We start from the raw sequence: 18,285 nt of genomic DNA, 5'->3' as shown, positions 1-18,285 counted from the left end.
TTTCCTTCTCCTATCCTGACCTGGCTAAACTTTAAAAAAGACCATTCACACCCTTCACTTGTTTGTGCTATAGAGCATATGCTGACAATGTGCTTCATGTGAACTTGTGGATAGCATATGGGAGGACAGTGGGTGAATCAATGGATGTCTATGCACCTAACATAATGATTGATCACATTTAGTGGATGGCATCTCCTTCAAAGTATGCTTTTATCAAATACTGACATTCCTGTAGTATCGTGCATCCTATCAGCACACTTTATGTTGAAATGCTATTAAAGATATCGTTTATACAAATCTTAGCTGTGGTGACAAAACATTAATTACTCACACTGTGTGCATGGCTCTTTCATCATTTCCTTCTTTTGGCACTTATGGGTTGGTGGTAAAGTGGCAGACTACAAATCCATAGGTCTTGGGTTTGATCCCCAGTGAATCTTGGCATTTTTATCTGTCACTTATCAATTTTTTCACCTCTTGCAATATTTGTTGAAGTGAAAAATGCTGAGATGTACAGTGGTTCGGAATCCACATTAAACTGTAGGTAGCCTTATAACAAGCTGGGTAAGTCAGTCAGGTCAGAGGAAGACAACAGCATACCAATTCCAACGAGACCATGCCTAGACAAGAATTATGGTGTTGGTTGGTTACTGCTTTACTCCACTATGTTGAAATATTATTAATGATTGCATCTCAAAGGTGGAAGCTAGGTTGTGGTGACAGATTGATCTCCAGCATAGCCATAGATGAATATTAGCAGAGCAGTTCATAGTTTCAGTTTTCATTGTTTTTACTTGCATATAACAAACACCAAATGCACCAGAAAATAAAATGAAATTACTATACGTTGTGTGCATCTGCCCCTGCAAGTGAAGTTTTTTCTCAGTAAATTCAGTAAGACCACACTAGCTCCTTGAACGTTGTTAAATACTTATTTCTCCCATAGCTGAGATGAAATCATAGGTATGTCACTGACCATACAAATCAGCTATTCCACCATGTTAACTTTCCACAACTGCTCATAACAGGGGTTCCAACATACACTGAGATTGATGCGTAGAGGTTATTTTCTTTGTTTCTTCCAGCCATCACCCTCTAGTCATCAAAATTTTTTAGCAGTATACATCCACCTTAGACTAACAACTGAATTCTTGCCACACCCGTCCCAGCACGGCATCATCGACTGTGGCAGTTACTTCCCATATTCTCTCCCGGAGCTCTGCTACATCACGTGGTAGAGGCAGTACATACACTAGACCTTTAATGTGCCCCCACAGTCACTTGGAGTGAGAGCTGGTGATCGGGAAAGCCATTTCATGAAACAGCTATCCCCTTCTGTGGCACGGCCGATCCATCGATGCAGTAGCACCGTGTTCAGGTATCCACAAACTTCACGATGAAAATGGGGTGGAACCTCATCCTGCTGAAAGATGGAGAGTCCAATTGCATTTGAAGCATCACCCATTGCTGCAACACGTCCAAGTAGGAATTCTTTGGACTCCTTACGAATGTCTCTTGTACGCGCTCCACATTCACTTCACTCACACTGAGACGTCTGCTTCTCTTTGCCAGGCATAAACAACACATCTTAACGAATTTGTTGTGCCAGTGGTAAATAGTCTTCCTTGTTGGTGGCTTCTTACCATACTTGGTTCTAAACATTCATTGAACAGCTGTAGCACACTTGTTTATGTCGCACTCCAACACACAGAAAGCTCACTCTGCACCTGAACTCGCCATGTTTGCGACTAGCGCTGACTATCGGCAAATTACCAAACTAAGCTGTGGCGGTATATACGAAAAAACTTTCAGGGTTTCTCTTCAAAATGACGTATGTATGATATCTGTACAATGTTTGGTTCTTGTGCGATAAATAATTGAAAGTGTTCCCAGACTTTATGTACACCCTGTACATACTGATCACACTTTGTTAATAGCCTTGCTTAACTTTTTCACATCTGCCTCATGTCAATATTAGTATTTTTGCACTTTTCCCTACACTGAAATTGTTATTAATGATCTTTTGTCACACAAGAAATTCTGAGTGGTTCCTGACATCTTTCATAAAGTAAACTGAATGTACATCTTCTTTTCCTAATTGTGGCATGTAAGTAAATAATGGGCCAAGCGCCGCCAAAAACTGATCTAGATTTAATCAACAAAATGTGTATGGCACTTCAACAAAAGCAGTATAAAAGTTGGGGATCACTATACAAACAAAAACTATACAGGTTTCTTGTCACATGTGTGTTTTTATTCAATGTTAGTGGATTTAAGAACAAAATGATACAAAATTTGAAGAAAATGACATGTTCTGTTTGCAATGGGTTTAACATAAGTAACGATACAAGTGCCATCATGTCCATTTTCACTCATTTCACAAGTTTCTTGTAAAACCACTTATTCTCCTCTTTCACAAATGGTATCACTTTAGCTAAATCCCTTCTCTTTTTTTCAGACAGCCAACATTCACAGTGTAGTGTTTCCAGCTGCACTTGTTTAAGATCAGAAGGCTTCACGTTTCTTTTCAAGATTTAATATTCCTCGAACTCTTCAATTTCACTAAGAGTTTACCAAACTTGCAGTACCCCAGGCCGTTCAGCAGTCAGTCTGACCCACTGTGCTTTTGAAATATGCACATTGGTGACATATTTTTCAGCAGCTGAATTGATGTCGTAAAAAATCTGTTTCTTGCATAATAGTCACTATGAATGGTGTGTGTGTGTGTGTGTGTGTGTGTGTGTGTGTGTGTGTGTGTGTGTGTGTGTGTGTGTGTGTGTAGTTCAGTGATGAACTAAATCTTTCGGAATTTCACACCCAGTTAGCCTTTTGCTTCTCAATGTGAGCAAAATCACTATCGCAAGACATAGAAGAGTGTCCTTTCACCAAAAACTTGGGTTCTATTTCTGTAAATTAGCCCTTTGCTGTAAGGTAAACCCACAGAAACATCTTGTTTTTGTTCTGCCCACACTCCACATTATTAGTTTCTTTTTACAAGTAAGTGTCGAAGTAAAAGCTTTGCACATACAGAAAGCAATTTCATTCCCACCCCTGCCACATACGGCCTCATGCCCGAGAATCGCGACCAGTTTGATTATCACGAATATGAATGCAGAAGCTGTAATTTGACGGCTGTCGTAAATAGTGTATTTCACTGTGCCTTAAAGAAGGAAGACAAATCACTTTTTTCAAATCCATCGCAGCTGTACATACTTGCGAGTTAGGCCCTTGACTCTTGATCGTGTCAGCTTCTGTGGAATCCGTAGCTTTCTTTGCTTTTCGGTGATAGCATTTTAGCTGCAGTGTATTGCCTTTATTATTGGGATCACACCTCAATTTGGCTTTATGGAGGTCACATGCGGAACAAGTGTCACTTGACAAATGATGAAATTTTAGCTTGGGAAATTTGTCTTTAAAGACTTTTGCTTAGAAGCAGTATGTGATGTTAGTGTCATGTTTCCTTTGAAATTCCTTAAAAAGTCAGGTCTTCACTTGAGTATTGTTAATCACCCGATTTTTCCCTTGATTTGTGGCTTTCTTGTCTTGGTATGGTGTTAATATGAACAACCAGCTTTTAATCTTCTGTATATTTCCAGTGTTTTGTCTTATTTCCTCACTTTTCTTCATACACAATCTCACCACTCTGCTTCAACTGTGTTAATGTCTGAACTCTTCTTTTGGTCAAAGCGAGAACCTCAATAAATTTTCTTTTACATACTCTTATTACATCTCCCTCACCATCAAGCAATGCTTAACACATAGTTAGGTTTTTCTTCTTTGGTATGACCAGTTGTCCCGCACCTTTCTCAGTAGACAGCTGAGCAGTTTCGTTACTTTTAACATCTGCATCTTCACTTTGCAAACTTGTGAGACATTGCATAGTTATTTTGCTTCACTGTATTGTTTAGTGAGTAGAATTCCTTAAACTTAAGTTTCTGGTCATATGGAAGGTGCCTGCAGTTAAACTGACATTTACAGGAGACCTGAGAGAGTGAAGCAGTATATATAATATGTTTCGATCAACATGCCTAGGTACTTGCCGGTAAGTAAACAATTTCATTCAAGTAGTTAACTATAAAATCACGATAAGAACAATGATTTTTGTCCATATGAAATTTGTTTCAATAACAAATTAAATGCATTAAAATACTAGAACATAATCAGATTCCAACCCGTGTAATAAAACTTACAACAGCAATCAAGGACTACATGATGCTTGGGAGCCTCTTTAGCTGGAACCACAGTGCTATCTTTTCGAGTATGCTCCTTTCTTTCACTGCGTAATATCTTCACCTATCTACCTCTGTTTTGGTGCAGTTTTCTTTCTATTTCCTCAATATTGTGTATTATGTATCTGTAATAATTACTTCAGCAGTGTCCTATCATTGCAAACATACCACAGAGTTGTCAACAATTTACGCAAGTACGCGCCAAGACAACAACAGAACAGAGGACACATGACTCATTATTTGAACATCAATGTTGGTGTTAGACACGAGTGCCATCTTGTGACAGCTGTAAATACTGTTTTGCGCTGTTCTGGCACTTATCAGAATGTATGTTACTGGCGTTTGTGGTTACAGTGGAATTTCAACTAACTCAAATTTTCATTTTTTTGGCACTTGACCCATTAATTTACTTACATGCCACAATTTGTTGTTCTTGAGATTCTTTCAAAGTATCCATATTGTGGGACTCCGGGGGTTCAGTTTACCTATTTTGGTTAATTGAAAAGAGTGATACAAATTCTATGTTTAGAGGTTTTCTTTAATGAGAGCTTAGTTAATTTTTTTTATGTTTTACAGTGGATTTCAGCATTTTTGTCACCATTCAAACAAAAGTGTCCCACATGCATCCTGTCAGATATTGGCGTTTTAATTATTTTGAATAATTCTGTTGGAAACTCATCATGTTTCTCATGTGAGTATGCACAAGATTATGGAGAGGAAGGAGAGGGACAGGTCAGCCACTATATTATATTTACACAAATCATTTATGTTAGCCATTTTTCTGATGTTATGGGCCAAAGTTGACACCAATACCATACAGTTCAACATTGTCCAATTTATTTACAACAATGCATTTTTGGTAGTAACTGATAAAAGTTACATGGAGAGCAACTGTCACTACTCCTGTTAAATTCTCCCAGCAGGGACTGATTTTTAACAGAATGCTGAACAATCATGGTATGACTCTGAAAAAGCACAATATTACCAACTCATAAAGAAATCAAACATGGAAATATGAAAACCATGTAAAAAGTGATTGGTGACACAGCCTCTTGTATAGCCTATGGAAATGTGCAAATTTTAGTTTACTTCATTGACACATCTGCCAAGGTCTTCCTACTTCCCTCCTTACAACTATAATGTGCCTCTTAATGTGGTTCTATATTCTGAATGGCATGACCCTTTTCACTAATTCCACAACTTTTCCTCTAGCAAAAGTGTTGTATGTCACAAATTATACCTTACCAGTTTTTTGTAATAGCTGTATGTCATGAAAACAAGTACTGTTCAACCAGTTTCTTCAATATCAATTAGAAAGTTGAGATGAAGACAAAAATGTAATGCTTTTAGTAAGAAGTGAAGTTCTTTGACCAGATGATTGGTTTGAACACTGCAGTGCTTTCCTAGGCATGGTTTTACTGGAGATAGTACACTGTTGCCTTTCTTCAACCTTTGAACTGACTTTTACAGTCAGAGGGGGACCTACAATTTAACACTGGCTCCAAATCACAGTGCTAATTGGCGTTTTTCACATTATAAAACTTTGCGCGAAGTTAAAGAAGTGAAAAGTGACTAAAATCCTAAGACTGGGTGGGGTTCTTACACTAGACTTTTGGGTCTGTAGCCTTGCACTTTACCACTGAGCCACTGTGTGTGTGTGTGTGTGTGTGTGTGTGTGTGTGTGTGTGTGTGTGTGTGTACCAGTCCGTTTTCCCCCCTAAGGTAAGTCTTTCCGCTCCTGGGATTGGAATGACTCCTTACCCTCTCCCTTAAAACCCACATCCTTTCATCTTTCCCTCTTTCCTGATGAAGCAACTGTGGGTTGCAAAAGCTTGAATTTTGTGTGTGTAGTAAGTTACATCATCTTTGTTTTAGATATAAATTCTTAATTATATACATATCTTGCATAAAATGTATCACAGCAATAATTTGTAAACGTAAATGTTAAACATTTTAACTACCTCAAAATTAAAACTTACAGAACCATGTCAGAAAAGGGAAGGGAAATGAGCTTAAATAAAAATTAACTACCTACACAAACAGAACTCTTACAGTCATGAGATACAAAAGGAAAACGAAAACTAAGAAGCAAAATTTGGACAATATTATTTTGATGATGTTATGGTTTCATCAAATTGTTCATTACTGGTTGAAATGTACACTTGAGCACATTGTAAATGCAGGAAGAAATTATGCTCGCAAAGAAGCGTAAAGTTCTATAGGACTGCCGCATTTTGTCTTTGCATCTATAACAAATATTCTATTGGGGTAAGGTATTCAAAGTAGTTGCAGAGTAAAGCTCATTGGTGGGGGGCCCAGCCCTGCTCCCAGAAGCTGGACTTTTTCTCAATCAAGTTGCTGGAATTCAAACTAGTCATTCACATTTTAGTTATAAAAGATTCTTAGCTGATATGAGGTTTTCAACCAGTTGCTTTCATTTCCAGCCACAGTCTCCCCCCCCCCCCCCCTTCATGACACACTCTGAAGTCTGTCAGAGAATCTGAACATTTGATTTCCATTTCAGAAACCACAAACTTATTCATTATCAGGCTAGCTGTCCTGGCTACCATGAATACTTTGATGTACACCGATTAACTGCCAATGTATTCAGCAGTTTTGTTCAGTGTTTTAAGAGTCACTGCTCTGTGTGAGCAACCTACTTAACTAAGATCCATGCCATTTGTTGGGTACAAAGATAACCAGTCTAGTAAGTGGTGCCAGTCCATTTTCCAATGTTTGTGACTTACACCATGTGACAGCCAATATGCCAACAGGGCACTACAGAAATATGAACATGGATAAACTTGAACATCTTAAATACACAATTACAAGAGTATCAGCCTTTGTTCCTTACTTCCCTCAAGATTTCAACGGTTAATGGATTCTGGAAAATCAGTGCAACACTCAATTAGAAATTACTTATACCCGACGACTTCTAAAGCAAAATGTGGGTTGCATTCTTATACATACAACATTCATTCACTAGATTTCACATTTCTTCAAAGCTGAAATGAAAATTCAGTTTCCCTACTACAAACAAAATGACCATGTAGGTTTCCCATTTTTTTCTGGGAAAGTCCTAATTTTAATAAAATACTCCAGATATTTGTCGTATGAAGCATGACTTTTCTTTCTAAACCAATCAACTGTCCTGATACATTTTGACATTCGAAGCTTTGGGACACTGGCATTATGCTTCACCTGCACAAAGAACTGAACCGTACAGTTCAGTCAAATTCAATACAATAAAGCTGTTCTTTCAGAAACTCAATGATACCGCATTCTGCAAACTGCATTTATTTCATATCTCATTCAGGAAACATCCCCCAGGCTGTGGCTAAGCCATGTCTCCACAATATCATTTCTTCCAGGAGTGCTAGTTTTGCAAGGTTAGCAGGAGAGCTTCTGTGAGGTTTGGAAAGTGGGAGACGAGGTACTGGCAGAAGTAAAGCTGTGAGGACAGGGTGTGAGTCGTACTTGGGTAGTTCAGATGGGAGAGCACTTGCCTGCGAAAGGCAAAGGTCCCGAGTTAGAGTCTCGGTCCGGCACACAGTTTTAATCTATCAGGAAGTTTCAACTGCATTTATTCTAGCTTTGGTGCGTTGTACTGTAGTTTAGCATTTCCAGTGCTTGTGGCAGTGTCTTTGATAAACTTTATCTTGATATTACCTGTATTAATCATGGGAAAATGAAAGTGCAAACTAAACAAAGATACAGCACGAATTTTCAGTTATCAAAAGATAGAGTGAAAATGCTGAGCATAGTTTGTGGTGTAAAAGCATCATTACACACATCGATAAAGCAATTCACATTAAGACCTACAAACAAAGCTGCAATTCAGTTTAACTATATTGGAAATATAATAGAGGGAAACATTCCACGTGGGAAAAATTATATATAAAAACAAAGATGAGGTGACTTACCGAACGAAAGCGCTGGCAGGTCGATAGACACACAAGCAAACACAAACATACACACAAAATTCTAGCTTTCGCAACCAACGGTTGCCTCATCAGGAAAGAGGGAAGGAGGGGGAAAGATGAAAGGATGTGGGTTTTAAGGGAGAGGGTAAGGAGTCATTCCAATCCCGGGAGCGGAAAGACTTACCTTATTGGGAAAAAAGGACAGGTATACACTCGCGCGCACACACACACATATCCATCCACACATACAGACACAAGCAGACATATGGGAAACGTTCTTTCAGACAGGGATAAGTAACTTTGGCACAACAACATACGCATACCACACGGTGATGCACAAGTGGAGTTTCAGATCTATGGAGAGCACTACTGACAAAATTAAGTCACTGACCAACAAGATGTTCTCGTGCTTACAAAACTAAATCAGTTATTATGAATATAATTGCACCACTTGCTATGGAACAATGATGAAACTGAAAAAAGAACTACAACTTTCAGTGAGATTCTTCCAGCAACACTGACTTAAAGCTGGTTGCTTTAGTAATTAGGTTTTACTAGCCAGCAAAAATGCATCATAATGAATGTATTAGGATTGGTGAACTTTGGTGTTAAAACTGCAAAGCATTTGACTTTATTACGTCTTAAACATATTGGAAAAATTGTAGCAATTTCCACTGAGAACACATACCAATTATCAAGGAAAGAAAAGTTAAAAACAATCTTTACTTAAAGTTAGAAGAAGAGACAGAAAACAATATAATAGGTGTAGGATGTCTTGCTCATATTGTGCAAAACACTGCCCAAACTGGTGAAAATGGCTTACCCACTGACTTGCGGCTCTTAATTTGTAAAATCCACGAACATTTCCAAACTTACGATGCAGTGTTTAAAAACTTAAATCATACTGTGAGCTCTCTGAATTAGGCATGAGCAATTCCATCGTTTTGGGGTTGGGAGGGGGGGGAGCACATTTGTACTAGTATTTTTGCGTTTTACATTAAGTAATCATAAGTTATTTGAAGTAAAGTTAGTGTTTTACACAACTAAACAAGTCTTAATTCTAAAATATACAGTGTTCCGATATGAATATTGAACTGTCTGCAACATAATAAATAAAACCAATATTACTGGTGGGACAAGAAACTGCCATGAAACTGAAAGATTCTGACGCCAAAAACATAATTCTGCTCTGTTAGTGGCAGCAATTCAGTCAAAACACATCCAAATGGAACTTACATTCTTCTATTAAAAATGCAGCTACAAGAAAAGAATTACTAAGCTGCACCAATGCATGACACTATGTATGATCTGCCATAGCTCCAGGTGGGAAAAATTGTGTGATGTATGAATTACATAGAATATTAAATAGCAGTATCTAGTGTGACTAAAACTTACTATTTTAGCTACACCCCAATACCAAGAAAGCATAAGCACTTACAGTAAACTCAGACAGACTTAGAAAAATCTAGTCAAACAAGGACTGTCCCCTGTTATTCATCAAAGCTGGTACACAGAACTTTCTCTTCAGTACAGACCTGTCTTTAATACACTCATACTTCACTGCAGGCCAAATAAAAAATTTTCCACACTTTTTCATGTAAAGTAATGGTACACTTAATAGCTACATGCCTTCTGCCATGTATGACAGTCACAAGAGATTTTGTCCCTGTCACTGGAAGAACAACTTACACAAAATCTGCACCACTGATGTTCACCTTATCCATTTCTTGTTGTTTTAATCCTGTAAAAGTAACAACAGACTACAGCTCTGGTTATGCTGTTGCCCCATCTTTAAGCACACTTTGACAGAATAAAAATAATGTAATGACTGCAATTGGGAATAGGACAGACTGTAGAGAATCTCTGTTCCAGCATTTCAACATTTTCTGTAATTCTTTCCTTGGGAACAGAGCACTATTTGACTTCACACAGTGCCTGGCACAATCATTAAAATTCTCTGCAATTTGTGCACTGAAACTGATTTCACCCTGTTCCAGACAGCTCTCTTTATAGACTTCCCCACAGACTCGTACCACTACTCCTCTCCATTCCTTCCAATGTACTTCCTCATACATATCAATTTCATCTATTAGATTAATATGTCTGGGATCATTGGCTTGAACTTACAATTTCCACAATTTTGTGCCCTGCACTTTTCATTGTCTGTACTACAAACTAATTTAGGAACCAACATGTTGGTACCATTTGGGAAATCTGGAAATTCATCACTTAAAAACATTTTACAAGGAACTCTATATTTGCATGGTATCCAGACAGTATGTGGCATTTTACATGTCTGAAAAACATGAGTTGGTCTTCGATCAAGAAATTTATTTATTCACCACAGCTGTATACAGAGTGTCACATTTAAAAAGTTCATATGCTTCCGTAACTATTGTCAACGTGATTCTCTTCTGCGCATTACTCCATTCTTTGGTAATTGTATCCCTAACAACCATACAATCTCTTTCCCGGAAGATTTCTTGAGAGGTCATCTTTTGAGAAAAAAATCTGGACTTATGAAACAAGAGTATAAACTTTATTCCCACACAATGGTATTTCCATTCTGGAAAAAGACCAAGAAGCTTCAATTTCTGGATATTCTGATAACTTCTTCACCACAACAATTCTTTTATTGGGTCTCTTACGTAATGCTTTTGTTGTTCTACTAACTGGCTTGTCACACTTCCCTTTTTCTAAATATAGCTGATATGTTTCCTCATTGTTCAATTTTTCCCTAAACTTTTGGACTCTAGTCTTTGATGCTATTATTACTATGTATTGTTATCTGAAATTTAGTTTTAAAAATGTCTTATGCTAATTGGCAAAGTAAGTGCCCAAAACATGTACCTTCATTCTAAAACAATATTCCTCTCCACCTATTTTCTGACAGCATCAGATGTTGAACAGAATGCAGTGTGCAATGCCCAACTCTTGACACATGTATCTCATTCACTACATTTCATGCGACATCTTCCGAAAGACAAGAACTGAATTGTGGTAACTGTTGTTCACTGCACAGTTTACATGTTAAGGTCTGAAGCAGATTTGCTAGCCCAATTAGATATGGGGTCTGGAAAACACTTATTTAAACAATGCAATCGTTATCTCCCTTCACTTGAGTATTACAGGTAGGCAGGTTCATATTCAGTCTAATATTTCTGTTTCTCCTCTGCATAATAAGTCCATATTACCAGAATGAGATTTTTCACTCCGCAGCGGAGTGTACACTGATATGAAACTTCCTGGCAGATTAAAACTGTGTGCCGCACCGAGACTCGAACTCGGGACCTTTGCCTTTCGCGGTCAAGTGCTCTACCACCTGAGCTACCCAAGCACGACTCACGACCCATCCTCACAGCTTCAATTCTGCCAGTACCTCGTCTCCTACCTTCCAAACTTCACAGAAGCTCTTCTGCGAACCTTGCAGAACTAGCACTCCTGGAAGAAACGATATTGTTGAGACATGGTTCATGTTTCCAGAATGAGATTTTCACTCTGCAGTGGAGTGATTCTTAATGTACTTTAATTTTACTATGAGTGTTACAGCCAAGTCCTTCATGTAAACTAGCTTACTTTCACAGTGTTCTTTAGCACAATTACACAAAGTACTTTTGGTAAAGAAAACTTATGTGGGACACTATTTTGAAATAAAAATAATTAATTTGAAACAATAGACACATCAAATGAACTTCTAATGCACAAATCTAATGAAATGAAACTTTCTAGCAGATTGAAACTGTGTGGCAGACCAAGACTCGAACTCAGGACCTTTACCTTTTGCGGGCAAGCGCTCTACCATCTGAGCTACCCAATTACAACTCGCGCCCCATCCTCACAGCTTTATTTCCACCAGTACCTCGTCTCGTACTTTCCAGACTTCACAGAAGCTCTCATTCTGGCACAAATATACTTTTTTCTGACTTGCTTTTCTGAGTCATACTCTCAAGAATGGCCCACTGGACTACAAACAAGGGTGCACTAATACACTGTTCCAGTGTTATTGTTCAACAGAAAAAAGGCAATAACGGATGGTAAAATTGACGTGCTCTACATTGAAAGTTTTGTAAAATGATAATTACATGATAAAATATACACTTCTAGCTTTATTTTGCCCAATTTTGGCAACTAGATCTCAATAAATATATTTTCATTGAAATGTCCCTGTTTTCCTGGAAATGCTCTTAAATGAAACTTCTAGGTCATAGTAAAATTAAACGTTTCTCTCTTCTACTAGCTGTTGAGTCAGTGATGTTTTCCAAACATTAAAATGTTACTTCTCCCCTGACAAGTGCCCACCCATCCTGAAGAACTTTTTCAAAAACCTGCTCATCATTACAGAGTACCATTACAGCAAAAAAGCCAGTTACTTATTCTATTCACTGAACAGAAAATTTGGCTGTATATGAAGTTGCAGATGATTATATATAACTCTGAATGATTTTAGACACCTGGTGTGAATTAGTTACAAGTGTTGGAAAGTGAGCAACTAGTGACACTTGTTCATTTTAACAGCATCAACACAGTTTCCTTGGTATATGCGTAGGATATATTTGTGAATCATATATGAAACCTCTTTAACCAGTGTCTTAGGTCACCCAATATAAAACCATCAGGCTCGTAAAATCTAGTGCCACTAACTTCATTGCATGATGAGTACTTCTGAGTAAGTTAATACTGTGAAGGTGAACTGTTTGACTGGTATAAGCAACCAACTGAGTTGGCAAAATAAATAAATTCATTGGCCATGCCAGGTCCTAAATCACCTGTTGAAACAAGATATAGCCTACAGATGAAAAAACCAGACAAGTTAGAAACAAAAGCTATGGCAATGATAAAATTCTACAAATTGAGACTTAATCCAAATAAACTTCTAGAGCAAAAACACACCACTAAGAAATTCTACTTAAGCACTGGTGAATCTCCACATCACGTTCAATGCAATATGTGTGAAATTTTTGTTTATATTTAAAGTCCAATCATATATGCAATATTGCTGTTAGCATTTCATCTGTTATGCGGTAGATCATGTTAAAAAGTAAGTATACTGATGGCAAGTCTATGAAGTCCTGATTTACTCATTTGTCCTGAATCTGCACTAATTTCAAAATGTACTAACTTTGTTAAAAATATAGAACCCTGCTTTTCATTATATATTTTTATTAAACTTGATATTTAACCGTAACAAACACAGAACAGTATGTCAGTTGATGGAATATGACTAAAAAGATTCACTTGTAATTTTTTTTTCTCTGTTGCTTCAAATACCACTACTGAAGAGAAAACAGTAGCCAATGTTTATCTGGAAAGGAGACCATCTGAGATCATTAAACAGATACTCCAGCAACGTGATAATGGAAGCTTGGAATTTCCATACTATTTTCTGCTGTACTGGAAAAAAAAGATTGTCAACTTCAATAAGACTACATCAGTAAACAGTTGTCACCACAAACTCAGAAACAAGAAGTTCCCTTTCAAGAGTTTTACTAATGTACTGAGCTATCTGACGGTAATGTAGGAAAATTATTGTATTATTATACATAATTCAAGACCTTACTAATAAAACAAACTTCGAATCCACCTTGTACGGTGCAACAATTACATAAGCACATCAGACGAAAGCTTAATCATCCCCAAGAGACATCACACTAATTCCATTTAACACCCCTTCCAACTTTGATAATGGGATCAATTCAATGAGGGAGAGGGTCCATGCATTGCTTCCAAGGTATTCCAGAAACTCACTGATTACTATATTCTGGAACTACCAAACTGCAAAGCTGTTGATTGCTACATTACATCTGCTATTGCATGTAGCTGACAGTCCATGCGTCATCAAGACTGATTTAATGGGCCAGGAGCATTACAATACGTTACTACTGTGTTCATAAATCTAGAGACATAGATGAGCAAGTCCTGATGTTTGGTTTGTGGAGCACTCAACTGCATGGTCATCAGCACATGTACAAAGCGCCAATTTTTTGTACACAGTTCAATCTAGCCACTGGCACGAATGATGATGAAATGATAACACAAACACAGTCCCCGGGCAGAAAAAATCTGCAACCTGGCCAGGAATCAAACCCAGGACCCCGTGATCCAGTGGCAGCAACGCAAGCCACTAGACCACGAGCTGCAAATTGATCAAGTCCTGTGAACATGGATGTTATCTCTGAGGATTCAAGTGACCACAGCGTACTCAGGAAATGAAGAAAGGGCAACAGCTTATGACCAGTTTACAGCACTCCAAACTGACCAGTGTGCATGTAAGAAGGTGAACACTACTTTGCTTGTTGAATTTGTTATTCCACAAAGTAAACCGGATATACTACAAAATCTTTCTGCCTTTGGTCTTACAACGTTCATGAAAAAGTGACAGCAGTTATTTACACATGAGGTAGTGTCCTAGTTACTGTAATGTAAGATAGGTTGCTTACCTTTGCCAGTTTCTCAAAATACTGTCGCTCTGCTTCGTCATATCTGAATTTTTCGAACCATATTTTTTCGTGCACTAACGGTGAAGTCATGTCTGGTGAATAAAAAAAATAATGCTTTAAAACATGCTGATATTTTCGGTGTGAAATGTATCGAAGGTTCATTCATATTGACATACGATCTACGGTAATTATAGTCTTACAATCTTCATTCTTTAAGCTAAATACTGACTTCAAGAATGTGTCTACAAATAAGGGATACAACTTCTGTCACAAGCTGCGACTACAACGGTGATGAGAAAATATGCCTGAGAAACTTTTGTCGTGAAATAACACTTAAAATGCTTTATACTAATGCAATAAACTTATCAGAGTACAGGTGACAGAAATGGACTGCAGAATAACACACTAAATATACGACACGCTTCATCGATATGCAAGCTCATTGTTCTGCGATTGCATTTTCTGAACACTAATGACATCTTGTTTCACTTCTGATCCCTGAAAATATTTTACTTCGTTTAGACAGAAAGCTTATGTTAACGACAGAAACACTATGCAACAACACCGACGGTTCTTCAACAAATTCCGCACATATCACCCAAATTAACTCTTTCTGGAATGAGCAGCAGTGACAGAAATAGCGCAGCGTACATAAGTTAACATTAAACATATTCCTCACTCCTCATACCTTTCTTTACAATCAACACGTTGCCAGAAACAACTACCATACGTCCTACCACTGACGGCAAAGACCGGCTGTTGTCATGGATCTTAGCGCAAAGAGAACAGTACTAAAAAACTGAGTACAACTCTTAGGCGAAAGATATGCTGCATCTACAGAGGCATTGAAAAATCGCACATGAAACTCTCCATTATATCGATCAGATTCCAATTAAAGTTAAATACTACTGCCAGTCACGTCACGTCACGAAACGGCTGCTTCCCATTTTCCCTTACGTCAGTCATGTTAATTCGCTTAGCCCAGTACCGAATTGTGAGTGTGAGATTATGAATCATCATCTGTGGCACAAAAACTCGAAGTGCAGTAACTGAACTGAAAAACGAACAACGATGGAATTTATTAATGGCCAACGCAAACTTCTCGATCAGCTCTTTTCAGTTATTATAAAACCTAAATAATTTTTCCCTTTGAAATATCTGATCCAGCTTGTGGAAAAACACTCAATGGAAAAAAGTATCCAAGTCGCCACGGACCATTTGCAACTGCCAAGAAAACAAAATAAATATTAAAAAGAAACAAAAGCACACGCTTCATTACTATAACAATTCTTTCATCATTATAATAGACACATGAAACATAGCCAGTATCAACAAACCCTAACTAACATCATCAGAGAATTTCAGAATATCTCATTCCAGTTTTATGGAGCTTTTTTAGGCTACATAAACTCCTATTCAGCTTCTGGTCTCTATTTGTACCAGCAGTGAATCCATTTGGTTGATTCACATAAACCTCCACTGACAGATGGCTATGTGGAAATGTTGCCTTTACATCAAAAGTTGTTATTTTCATTTTATTTGTAGCCGCAAGACTAAGAAGTAACTAAGAAGGAATGTAATTGATTCGTAACATGCTACAGAGCTAAAGGGTTCTGTATAGTCTAGTCTTTCCTCTTGCTCAAAACAACGTACAACTAGTCTGGTTTTATAATGTCTGTCTTGAGTTTTACACAATACCCTGGTTAAAGGTTTCATATGCTTTAGAAGTTCTGCAAGATTCTTAGTTTTCAAATTTATTGACTGTTTATATTAATCAGACATTGCTCTATACCAGTTTTTGTCTTTCAAATAATTTGAACTACAAACGTCTTCATTATTCTGTTGCACAGGATTCATTTCATAGTCTGAAAAAGTGACAGGCTGCCAAATGATCATCTGTCACATAGGTTTAGTGTTAAGTCTCTATTTTGTGTTAGGTAACCAGATGACATCCTGGAATCTTCAGAGATATTGTAACATCCACGAGATAAATGTTTGGCTACAGTGCGATGAGAGGAAATTATGCCTCTAACAGATATAAACATTATCTATTCGACGTATTAAAAATCAGTGAAAATTATAAATATGAATTATTTATATAATATTCCATGATATAATTGGACATATCGATATGTATCATACAAAGACAATGATAATTGTAAATTGCTTTTATGATCTGCGTTTTTTCTTCCTTTGTTTTTACCTCTTGTTGGTTGGCTTTTGTAAGTTTCGGACACATATCAAACTGAGGTCTGTTAAGAAATTGTAATTATTTGTTAATTATTACTTGAAAATAGAGTTCATTATTATTATAAATATGAGTGAATAATTATTTGTAAATTTAATTCCTCTCTCAGTAAGCATTATCTGTGTTAATTATTTCTTTCCGCTGCAAGGAGTGCAGCCATTGATGATAGCGATTTGTATCGCGTTTTTGTCTGTGTTTTCCTTAGAACAAATCAAATGTTTGCTTGATGAGGTCTAAATACTGCACAATATGAAAGTATAGTTTATAGAATTTAATAATCATTTTAAATACTTACTTATTTGGTCTAACAATAGAAAGTCTCTATCAATTGTCTGCTGCCATCTTAACAATTATCTCAGTGGCAAATTCAAATTACGCAACTCTGTAGACATAAATGCCGAACGTAATACAAATGTGTAAAAGTAAATGTGCACTGGTGGTTCCAAACTCATTTTAATGAAAATGATTCGAATCAGATTGGTTCTTTAAAAACAGTGCTCATAGCACGATCATTATAACAAACTTTTCTAGCTGATGTATGTAGGCGAAATTAATTACGCACGAGTTGCGAAGAATATTGTTTCAGGTAACATACGTCAGTTTTGTGCGCGGCTGATATTCGGTGGTTTTAATGATCATTTTGCTGAAGATAACTGTTTCCATCATAATCCATAGTTGTATAGAATCCATTGTACGAACTGTGATTCAGTGACACTCACACAAATTACAGACAACACTTTAACATGACGTTAACTTGGAGTTGTTTAGCAACTTGATCAAATCTTTAGCGAGGAGAAAAATTATTTAGTAATTACTCAATGTAATAAAATAAGATTATCATTTCCATTTACAAATTAGTTAAATACCAAACCACTGAATAACACAGCGAACGCCACAATATCACAGAGTGGTTCATCAGATATCTGGCTTTTTCCTGGATCATCAATTTCATTCTTCTTTTCTCTTGTGAAAGTCTTAACTATGACAGCTTCCTCTTTATCTTCTATTGTTTCATTAAATGTAGTATTACCAGAGATGAGTTGCACATTTCATCAAATAGGTAGATTCTGTAGCAGGATGAATTCAAATCATACCTGACAAAGGTTTCTTTTTGTGATATCTTTTGAATTTTTCTTCGTTTGTGATCTCCATTCAGAGCATAGCAGTCAAGTCCTGAACTTCTGAATGTAGTAAGATCTATTTTTCTTCCAACTTGATTTAGCGTAAAGACTGCATAATATATCGCTACATCCCACAGATTCTCATTTAGGTTACGCACATGTATTGCTGATCGTGCTGACTGAACAACTGTTGCATTTCTCTTTCAGTTTTTTCAGATTTGTTGAGGTGTGTATGTGTTGGTCTGAATATGGAGAACACACAGTTCATCTACAACCTTCTTAGTGGGAGTATTCTTGATTTTGGTCCTGTCATCTGACTTTAAAAAT

At 37.2% G+C, this 18,285-nt stretch overlaps 1 protein-coding gene across 2 annotated transcripts in view; it reads right to left on the bottom strand.

Moving 5' to 3' along the window:
* LOC124805717 (probable elongation factor 1-delta) overlaps positions 1–15,366 on the bottom strand; it is a 51,125-nt gene extending 35,759 nt beyond the window's left edge. For both annotated transcript variants that reach the window (XM_047266290.1, XM_047266297.1), the window contains exons 1-2: positions 15,278–15,366; positions 14,590–14,681 (exon numbers count right to left, since the gene is read on the bottom strand). In XM_047266290.1, the coding sequence (XP_047122246.1) occupies positions 14,590–14,681; positions 15,278–15,317 (132 nt within the window). In that variant the 5' untranslated portion in view covers positions 15,318–15,366. The remainder of the gene's footprint in view (positions 1–14,589; positions 14,682–15,277) is intronic.
* Between the last annotated feature and the right edge of the window lie 2,919 nt (positions 15,367–18,285).

Source organism: Schistocerca piceifrons, chromosome 1, assembly GCF_021461385.2.
Source record: "Schistocerca piceifrons isolate TAMUIC-IGC-003096 chromosome 1, iqSchPice1.1, whole genome shotgun sequence".
Taxonomy (NCBI): Eukaryota; Metazoa; Arthropoda; class Insecta; order Orthoptera; family Acrididae; genus Schistocerca; species Schistocerca piceifrons.
The sequence above is the reverse complement of the archived record's forward strand: the minus strand, read 5'-3'. Positions and strand labels throughout refer to the sequence as shown.